Source organism: Meriones unguiculatus, chromosome 19 (assembly GCF_030254825.1).
Source record: "Meriones unguiculatus strain TT.TT164.6M chromosome 19, Bangor_MerUng_6.1, whole genome shotgun sequence".
Taxonomy (NCBI): Eukaryota; Metazoa; Chordata; class Mammalia; order Rodentia; family Muridae; genus Meriones; species Meriones unguiculatus.
This window is the reverse complement of record NC_083366.1, coordinates 12125436-12136614: the sequence shown is the minus strand read 5'-3', so window position 1 is coordinate 12136614 and position 11179 is coordinate 12125436. Positions and strand designations below refer to the sequence as shown.

Sequence of the window (11179 nt, the reverse complement as noted above, 5' to 3'; positions counted from 1 at the left end):
CTCCAATTTTTACCTCTCAGTTTTCTAGTCAATTTGAGCAATTCTTGTTCTTATTAGCTACCCAGGTTTTTCCTCCATAAACCACACCTGTATTAACATCTGCTCATTTAAAAATCTTTCTTGTTGATGGCTAGTTCCTTGAAATGTCTGTCATGAGCCTATGAGTATTGATATGACATTTACTGGGTAGAAATGTTTCAATTTAATATAGTCTCATCTGCCATAGCTTATCTTAGTCACTTAAAGCAATTGCCTGTGTCATGTGCAGAAACACAATCTGTAACTATGTGTTTTTCTCTTTGGGGTTCACGCTGTTACTTTGTTAGCCTCTAATGTACCTGGAGTCTGAGTTCTCATCTCAGATGGTGCTGTGTAGGTACACAGTCCTTCCTTTCCATGTGACGATCTGTGTTCCCAGACTCTCTGTTAAAATTTTTGACTGTCTCCATTACATAAGCAATGCATCTTTATCATACACCACTTGAATATTTTTATAAAAAGAAGAATGACTCTAGAAGAGTAAAGAGTAAAGAGTATTCAGGGTAATAAAAAGTCAATAAGTATTTTTATGCAGCCTTCAGAACCACACATGAACAGGAAATATTAAAACACGTCTGTGTCTGGGAATTAAGTATAGAGAAGGAATCTTTCTATGTCTACTAGATATAACAGATTCTCATATAACAGATTCTTGCAACATCTTCAATGCTTAATAGCAAAAAAATGTTTTCAGATAATCTTACATAAATAAAATATTGTGTATGTCACATAAAAATTATACTTCTGTAACTATCTAAGATCATAGCATACCTGTTATATGCAACTTTTTCTCAATTTTCCCAAAGTTTCTTAAATTTCCAGGAATGATTCAGAATACTTGATAAGATAGATTATTTAACTAGCAAGATTCTTTTGGAAGCAAGGAAAAAAGTCTAAACAAAAATGGATCTGATTTATGGCTCAATTCAAGTTTCTGTACAGACAAATGCTCTTGACTGTTGAAAGTCCACACATTCCCTAGGTTTAAATTTGCATGCAGAATACAATATATCATGAAACCCATGCTCTGCCTTTGCCTTTCACCAGGAGTTAAAAACCAGCTACAGAGCCCTTCTTGTCTACAGAGCCCTTCTTGCATGCAGCACTGTGGATGGTGAACAATTCTTATTTTCCTTTGGATTTGTTGAGAAATCATTTTGGAACTTTTTTGTTCCATTGTTCAATGATGCTGAACACCAAACGGGAAACAAAAGCAAGCAAGCTAGTATTTCTCTGAGAGCCTAGAAGCACGTGGTATCCTGAAACCCCTAACTGAAAGTCTACCTAGAACCAAGACTACCTATCCCCAATGCCCATAGATGGGCTGGAATTCAGAAGCAGAAAATCAGATTCAACCCTGCTAGCAGCAGTTGAGCAATGCTTGCCGCACAGAGAGTCTTTTTCAGTGTTATCAGATGCGATGTGGTTAACCTGCAAGCCTATGAGGAGTTGATGGTCATTTTTGTGTTTGGAGCTTGGTGGAAGGGTGAGATGTTACCATCCACCATCAGGAAACAAAAATGTCTGAATTATCCCAATTCATATGCCAGAGTATTTTAGAGTGATATTAGTCGTGTTGGTTTGGGAACAGAAAGACATCACCGGCAGAACATGGGGGACAAAGGGAAAGGCAGGCTGGCCTGGGTGGGAAGCATCCTGATGTAAACGAACCACCCAGATGCAGACTCTTCTAAAGGGAGTTTGAGTAACAGCCAGTAGCTTCAAGTCATGGCAGAATCTCAAGTATAAACGAATCTGGGAAGGAGATTCAAAGGAGGGCCGTGTTGGAGACACGTGGGTGGCATAGAAAGCATCTGACGCACAGCACAAAAACCTGAGTTTGTATAAAAAGCACATCAGCACTGGGAACCGCAAACTACCCGTCACAGACAGTTCTTTATGTCCCATGGCAGTGATTTGCTGCAAGTGTCACACTACGATCAAAGCACCAAAAAAAAAAAAAAAAAAAAAAAAAAAAAAAAAAAAAAAAAAAAAAAAAAAAAGCTCTGAACTCCATCTTGTAGCCCTGCAGACTAAGCGACGTGAGTACAGCACTCGGAAGCCCAAGGCTGCCTTCTCACTCCTGCCTAGGTTAATCCAGGTAGAGTTGTGGTAACATTTCAGACCCGCTCAGGTTTGGCAGCACAAACACGAAACAAGAACTAAACCGATGATCTGCATACCTGAAAAGGTCTGTGCTTTTCTATACAGAAATTTCAATTTTTTTTTTCTACTGATTTTTGGTTGAGACAGGGCTGCCATCATGATCACTAACCTCACAGTATTTTGGGAATTTCTGAAATCCATATTGTATGACACTGAAGAGGTTTGTTTGTTTGTTTGTTTGTTTGTTTGATATTCTAGAGAAAAATCTCAGGAGTTAAAACAGCATCTTACATGGCAAACCACTAATAAGCTCAAAACATCCTGACCAGACAATTTTTTTTTTGTAGAGCAACTTGAAACATCTCCACATTATCTATTTAATCATTTATGTCAGTATGGTCTACTCCCTTTGTTCATCAGTCATATTTTTTTCAGTCATATATTTTTAATGGCATCAAAAGACTCTTTTTATTTAGCACAAAATATTTTGAGAAACATTTTTATTAACTATAAAAATAATAGTTTTCTTATCTACTTTTAAAAACATTTCTTTTCTAATAGCATGATTGAAACATGACCAATGTTGCTAGGAGATTATTTAAAGCTAATTAAATTTGTTAGCAGCAGCATAACAAGAGCCTCTATTCACTGGAAGAAGAAAGATAATAAATAGATTTGATTTTATGTAACAAAAAGCTTTTACCCTTTGAAAAATACTTATATATGAACTTTTGATAAATTTCTAAAGCTAATAAATTTGATTTGCTATAAAAGAACAGAAAAGATGTAAACCTGAAATAACATCACAAATGTCAAATACACAATGACACTATATCAGAGTAAGATTTCACAGTGCACTGTTTCCCCAAAAAAGCATTTGATAAACAACAAGCTGGCTCAGGTAAGAATTAAAAAGTGAAATTTACAGTTATCTTAGCATGTGGACCTCACCTGCTATACTCCTATCTTAGATTTCTTGGGAACATCCATGAATGAGCAGGAATATATGCTCATAGATATTTATTAAGCCTAATAACTTAATAAATGTGCTAACATTAAGGGATATCACTGGAACATTAGTAAGGAGTATAAATGCTCATATGTAATATCTATATTACTCAAAACTGATGCATAACTTATGAGTGTAATTTTTTATCAAAACGTTCTTCTCTCCCGGAAGAGATGTGTAAGGTGTTTCTTTACTAAGTCTTCTTCTTTCAGGTCTAAATTACTCCCCCTTCACCAGTGTGGGCAAAGCTGCCACCCCAGCACTGTGCCCTCTCCCAGTGTGTGGAGTTTTTAGGGCAACCTTGCGTTCTGCCTTCTAGCATATTCATTTTGATAATCAGAATCAAGGGAACAGCATTCTCTTCCTGCTTTGCTCTCTTTACCTAGAATCCTCTTAATTTGCTAAGAATTGACTCATTTTCTAGTTTTAATTCTAGAATCACTTTTTCTGTGAAACAGATACATTGAAGTCAATTCTAGTGGAACAGATTTAACTATTCCTGTCTATGATCCTTCTATGGCCACGTTCGGAACTGTCATGGTGATGATTGCGGTATCTTATCAATTAATGGTGTGCACTTGTTTTTCTGCCAGTATCTTCACACCCTCCCACAAGAGGCTGTTCCTAGAGTCTGATATCAAACAGCTGTTCAATATTTTAAAAATCAGATGAGTAACTTCACGGACAAGATAACAAGTGAGAAGCAGTGGGTATTGGAACTACTTTAGGTGATTGATTGGATCCTGTCACTGGGAGGGAGAAAAGCAGAACTTTGAAGCAGGAAGCTAGTACATAGTGATTAAAGTGATAAAGGTGAGAATGATGTAGACAAAAGAGGCAAAGAAATGCCCCAAATCCAACCAACAGCTCAATGCATCTAACGTCACCAGTGAACTGAATCAGAAGCAGGCACATTGCCATGCAAAAAAAGAATTTTTTCCTGAATAATCAAGGATATTTTGTTAAATGACTTCTTTTTGTATGCACTGTTGTAGGAGGGAGAGAAAAATGTGAACGGTATTGTTAGTAAAGGGAGGGCTGTGAGCAAGAATCGATGAATACTCGTGATTCAGGCGTTCTCTTCAGAAAGTGTCTTTGGCACAGTTTCATTACCAACTCTGGTAAAGGTGGAAATGGCTATTACAAATAGGAGCAAGGAAACCATTCAGCCAGCCCCTCAAATCAAATTCTAAGAGGCTTTTTAAAAAATCATTTCGTTTTACTTGTCAGAGTCTGATACCATGATCTCCATTTTCAGAGAAAGAAAGTTGAATGAGTGACTTGTGGAGGCTGCAGAGTTAGTGGGGAGCTTTGGTCTAGCCACGTTGGGGAGCTCTTCTGTAACCCTCCTTTAGTGTTTGAAGAGACCACGATGCACCTGTTACATCTACCGCAATTAATTATTCCTATTTTAAGAAACGTTAAGTCATTTCACATTTCCCGAATTGCAGTTTGAGGATGCCTTTCATGTGGAGCTGGAGCATCTGGCTGTACTCTTTGGGCATCTGGTGGAAGCCCTGCTTGGGTAACGTGTTGTCGTAGTAGTGGTGACTGAGTGGGGTTTCTTCCACGGTCTTAGAGAAAGGCCAGAACCCATAGAGTTTCACGTTTTCACACAGCTCCACCGCGAGGCTTGCGATCATCAGGCCTGTGGACAAGCGGTAGGCGGTCACCCCCTTAGTTCTCCAGAAAACGGCAAGATCTTTCAGGTACCTGGGGTGGAAGAACAGAGCCTTCTGCCTCGCCTTAGAATCTTTAAGCGTTTGGTGGACTTTAAAAGATAGGCCAGTGTTCATCCTGAAGGAAAAGGCTGGCAGGAGAAGGAACGCGTCTCCATAGTTGGAAATATCCTTCAGAAACCTTTCTTTCTCCTTCAGATTCTTATATCTGTCAAATTAAAAAAAAAAGGCAGTCATCATAATCATCATCATCATCATCATCATCATCACAAAAGCAATAATTTCTTGTATTATTCTGAATATACATGTGGTAAAAAAATGCAATTGTTTATATCCATAATATGAAAAAGCCGAAGCACTGACTTAGAAACATCAATCAATTATCAAATAGATATCAAAGACCTGGCTTCATTCTTCTTTCTTGACCTACCGAGACTTATTACTAGACAGATATTTCTTCTATTATTTTATATTACAATCCACAAAAGTTTATATTTACATACTCCTAACCAAATACCATAGCCTATATATATTTAAAAGTTATAATTTGTATACATACTCAGTCACCAAAAAATAGTTTTATTTAGAGAATCTATGCCTGCCTGAAAATATATGTGTATGTATATAAAATACACATATATGTATATATACATGTATATATACATATAAAAATGTATATACGTGTGTATATGTATATATAAAATATATACACGTGTATGCATAAAGCATATATACATACACACATAAAATATGCATGTATATACATACACATACATTTTATATGCATAACTATATATATAGTTATAATATCCTTCCTGCTTTAGGCTATCACCCTCTTATGCAGCACACGACACCTTAGGAAGAACTCTTTCAAGTAAAATGTTTTCACAATTAGCTTTTGGACGGCAGTTAAACTGTTTTGTTTTTGCTCTGAGATTCCAGAACAGTTCAAGGAGTCTACTTTATCAGTAATGATTAGCAGTCTCTTTTTCACAGAAATTAAAAGAAAGCATATGAACGAATCAACATTCTGTAACAGCTACATTACAGAAATGGGGCTTGAAAATTGTTCCGAATAACAAACTGCTCAAAGTGAAAGCAGACAGCTCTTTGCCAGACTGTGCGAGGGATTCTTCCGAAACGTCTAGACAAATAGTTTTGTCGAGAAAGCGCTAACTACCAAGGGGAAAGTGTCACTATCGTGAAGACTCTGAAAGAAAAGGGAAGAAACCAACTTCTTTCTCAGTTGATTAGACACATGTAGTTGGTGACACTGGAAGTACAACTGAGCCATTCCCCTGATGAAGCGCCGCCCGAGTGATATGTCAAACTTTGCAGATGTATCCTTTTGTGTTTCCCCCAGAAGCTGTGCGGTGTATCAGCCTCAGCAGCGGGAGAAGTGTCTGGAGCGGTCAGGGCGTGTGCTGAGGAGCTACTTATGCAACGGAGGGCACTCACTTCAGTGTTATGATGCTGGGGTTCACAGTTACAAGATTCGTCTTGTTCCCGACATCTTTACTAGCATCCCCTGTGACTGGGGGGAGGTTACACCTGGAATAAAGAAGGAAAAACATGTTCAAAATACAACTGGCAAAAAGCGGTTGCACACACGCACCTGAGCTCATAATGGAGTGATTGGTACAAAGTTAAGGAAACTGAGGCACTGAAAATATGGTGATATACTTTAAATTTCATGCAGAGCATCTTTTTGAAGAGGAGCATGGAAGGCAAACACTGAGTGCCCCAGGAAAGCTGTGTACAGCCGACACCATCTGCAATATGGATGGAACTGCAGGACTCTGCTCCGTGCCCTATGAAACTCAGGAATAAAGGAAACACATGCCTCTCACTCTGATATAAAATATACATCAGAAAGATGTATTTATTATAGATAGGAGGCCACAGAAAGGACCTTATCAGTGGCCCCCTGTAACAAGTCACAGACACGTATTCTTTTGAAGAATCTGAGTGGTCCGTTGTTTTTTGAGACAGAGTCTCTCTGAAGCCCAGGTTGGACTTACACTCTCAAAGATCCTTCTGCCTCAGTCTCCCAACTGAGCCATGAGCCACCATGCCAGGCTTAAAAGTAGTTTTTAATATAACTGGACACTTCATGGCAAGTATCAGTGTGTGTGTGTGTGTGTATGTGTGTGCATGTGCACACATCCTCCTATATGCACATGTGTATTACATGTGTGAGGTATTTATGTAAAATACACAGATGAAACAGTATAGCTGTAGCATACTATATAATGTAGTTATTGCCATACTTGTTCCTCATACACTTAATTTGTAGCTCCCAATGTTTGAAACGAAAACAAATGGGCAACTTGTGTGTGGGATGAGCAAGCATAGGCAAAATAAGTGCAGGCTGAGAAACTAAATATATTTTAATGGCACCAACCATATGTAGCCTTAATTTTGCTTTCAGATTGAATGGCTAACTTCAGAAGAAAGAGCATGTTCAGAAAAATCCTGCCATCAGCTAAAGTGGAACCTGGAAACCCAGACCTTGTCTTAAAGTTATAAATCAACTATCTGCTGAGACTTTTCCCCAGGCTTTAAGCCTAAACTGTTCTTTATATGTCTGCTATAAAGTAAAATTAATGCTTTTGTTTACTATTCACCACAGATGTTTTGGGAAATTCAGAGTCTTTAAAAAGCCTATCACACGAAGCATTATTTATCTTCATTGTGGCTCCCCCACCACACACAGACACTGAAGATTTGAACAACGGCTAACCCACTCAATACTGATCTTGTTAGTGTGAAACATGAAGAGTGTGAAAACTGTTCCGTCAAGAATTCAGTGAGTGTTCAACAACTTCTGGACTCAGATTGACCCTTGTATATTTACCACCAATATAAATTACAAACATGAGATGAGAGTGAAGGAGGAGCTATTTTTTTGAATGTTGTTTTGTGATTGTTGTTGAAATGTAGAACAAGTAGCATTAAATCCACAGGGACCAAAGCATCTTCATGTACAAAATCAAAATCAGTGTTCCCAGAACAAAAAGTAGACTTCTTCTGTTCCCTCTTTTAAGTCCCATTACAGCTGGGCGAGTCACTTCTCTCCTCTCCTAAAAAAGGACATTCTATACTGATTATTAGCATAAAGCCCATGCAAACCAATTTTGTACCTATTTTCATAAACTACCTTGGATTCAATTGAGCAGGCAGGTGGATAATATACGTTAATTCTCACACTGGGCTACAGTAGTGTGTATAGCTGTAAAATGTCAGGTCATTTTACATCTTTCCTAAAGTTACTGAAGAACAGCCCCACTTGCAATGGTCTGTGAGAACCAGCATCTTCAACATCAGAGACATGTCCCTTCTGGGAGCCTTCCTAAGAAAACTATAGCACCCCTGTACAGGCTAAAAGCCCTGAGATGTCCCACAGTCACAAACCATTCGCTGCAATTTGATGTGAACATGACAAGGAACTCATGCGTCCCATGACCTCCAGGAAAACCTACCTGGACAACCTGTAGATGATAACAACTCAATCACAATGACAAAGGCAAAATTGACACAGGGAGTGTTTCGGATACCGTTTGAAACAGTCAATAGCCAGTTGGTTCCCAAGAAACTATCTCGACAAGACTCACCTAAAGACAAAGTCAGCTTTATCGATTTCTGCTCCGCAGAGAGACTTGTTCAGAATTCCCCCATTGCCAACCACTGCACACTGGTTATAGGGGTAGTCCACAAAAGGCTGGGTCTGGCGGAAGAGAGCAGAAACCAGTCATGCTTCACTAGGACAGAGCATACATTGTGGCTCAGTAGAAGAGATCCACTTTCTAGAACCCTCACAGAAAGGAAACCACAAATATCATCAGCTGGATTTCAGAAACTTGACTTTTTATATGTGCTTAGGAGATGAAAAAGGAGTAAGAAAAAAAAAGAAGAAGAAGCAGACTTGGGGAGGGTTTAAAAAAAAAAGCATGATAGAGGCTAGAGAGATGACCGTTCAAGGAATAGTATTGGCCATGAAAGCAAGAAGACCTGAGTCCAAATCCCCAGCTCCCATATAAAATCCACAGACATGCTGCATTCTAGCATAAGGTAGAAGGAGGCAGGCACATCCTTGGAACTCCAGTTTGCTGGTCAGCCAGTCTAACCTAAGCAGTGAGCTGTGGGTTCCATGAGAGAGCCTGTCTCAAAACTTAAGGTGGAAAGCTATGGAGAAGACGTCCAGCATCTTTTACTGGCCTCTACGTATGTTTGTGCCTTTGTATTCATGTGCATAAGAATGAGAATGTGCACATGCCCCCTCACAAGATCTAACCGATTAAATAAATAAATGTATTCCACTATGATCACGCAAGTTTGTTTCATTTCTTGGGAGGGATAAAGACAACATAAAATGTAAAACTTAAAAAGAACATCCTTGTATATAAACTGTAACGTAATGTTTCTGTTGTAGCTATTACATTACGTAACCCAAACTGATTTCAATATCACTATGTGGCTGAGGATAGTCCAGAATGCCTGATCCTCCTGCCCCTACCTCCCAGGAACATACCATATGTCTTACTGCATAGAATAGTAGAAGAAGAATGGAAAAAACATACTGTGCCTTCACAAGGAAGGACATTTAAGAGTTAAAAAGAAAGAAAATAAAGAGGTTAGAAAACAGCATTAAGTCTTTTATTTTAATGTATAGAATTAATGATAATTTATCAAAACTTTCTTTGCTTCACTAATCTTCAGACATGCAGGCTCAATGGGGTAATGGGATTTATGCCAGCCAACCCTACAAGTGACTGCTATGCAGTTTGGGACCACCAGCCAACTCTGGGCTGACATATTTTGCATTTTCCCCCAAGACTCACTCGCTCTGCTTGTCCATTCCCTCCACAACCTTCACATATAAAATACTTTGCCATTCAGCATGTTTCCCTTGTTCTTCTATTTCCCCAGATAAAGTGTCCTAGCTCCTGGGACTCGAGCCCCACAGTGAGATTCCCTTTGTCTCTTAGATGTTAGAATGCACGTCCTCACGAGCAGAAAATGTGTTTCTTCATTTTTCATTTCTCCTTGTCTCTCACCCCAAAGTTAGAATAACGCAGTGCTCATAGCGAGTTTTTCACAAGCACTTGCTGGTCCAGTGCAACCCCAGCTGTGTGTTAGAGCTGGCTCATTTGACATTGCAAGAGCCAACTGGGCAACACTCACCGGTTCTGTGAGCTGGCGCTTAAATCACCAGGAACATGAAATTGGCTGTGATGTTAGTACCTCAGCCACAGTGTGTGGGAGCGGCTATGACACCAAGGCACCCCTCTCCCCAAAGCCAAGTCTTTGGGCCCATTGGCAAGACCCTAGGACTGCAGTGGCTCTGAGCTGCTCAGAATGCTGACAGACCCCTGAGCCACGCTCACAGCCACCTGCTCCTGAACTGCATCAGGGAGCTGCCTAGCAAGCACACAGGGCTTTCTGCAGGCTCGCCTTTAAGTTTCAGTTGCCCCATTATGCTTGTTGTGTGGGAAACACTGCTCCACTTACTAGCAGTTCACCTCACACAACCACTGTGTGAGCGCTTTACAGATGGTAAAGTAGAGGGGCACGCTGGAGCAACAGTTCCGGACAGGCAGGACTGGGCTACGACCCAGCTCAGTTTGTTACTGGCCAGTGGATTAACATGTTCATGATACAGTTCGTTCCTCTCTACCCAGAAGGCCCAGCATGGTGCCTGGCTTTAAAGATAGCAAAAGCTATTTCTCATCTCGGAAATCTAAGCTCAATATGGCTCCAGAGGTTTTACTAGATGGTATCTCAATAAATTCTGAATTTTATAGACTGGCTGGGATGCAATAATGCAAATATTCTCTTTAAGGTACAATACAAAAGATTACTAAGGGAAACACATCTCAATTAAGCCCTCAAAATAAGGACTGTTTCCTCTGGTTTCTTGGTCAATTGGGAAGAACCAGCCATATGTTTGGGGAGCCAGCATTCAGCAAGAGCTGAAATAAATTACAAACCTCAATCTCCCCTAAAATAAAGCAGGTTTTGGAGGCAGATACTTCACAGTTTTTAAGGGAAAGATTTCATAGCAAGCTGCTCTGGTAGTCCTAGGGAGCTGTGGGCACAGAGGAGCAGAGGAAACCATGTGGGCAGTAGGAAGAAGGGTAGGAAGGAGGTCAGCTCCATCCTGAATCCCAGCCATGGGAGTTAAGTGCAGGAGCAACACAAGGGAACATGGCTTCACCCATGTCCCTAGCAGAATTTCTTGTTCGTTAACTAAAACCATAAAATTCCGGATAATGGGGAGCGCGTGCCTCTGTTAACATACGGGATTGCCAACTTCTGTCAGTTCTTTTCTAGGAGCTGCATGAAA

General features: G+C 39.8%; 1 protein-coding gene across 1 annotated transcript in view; it reads right to left on the bottom strand.

Annotated features, from left to right (window-relative positions):
• Nucleotides 1–1997: 1997 nt before the first annotated feature.
• The window catches only part of St8sia6 (ST8 alpha-N-acetyl-neuraminide alpha-2,8-sialyltransferase 6), a 121306-nt gene continuing 112124 nt past the window's right edge, over nt 1998–11179 (bottom strand). Inside the window, exons 6-8 of the mRNA XM_060372489.1 lie at nt 8448–8560; nt 6292–6384; nt 1998–5041 (exon numbers count right to left, since the gene is read on the bottom strand). Coding sequence (XP_060228472.1) covers nt 4576–5041; nt 6292–6384; nt 8448–8560 — 672 coding nt within the window. The 3' untranslated portion in view covers nt 1998–4575. The remainder of the gene's footprint in view (nt 5042–6291; nt 6385–8447; nt 8561–11179) is intronic.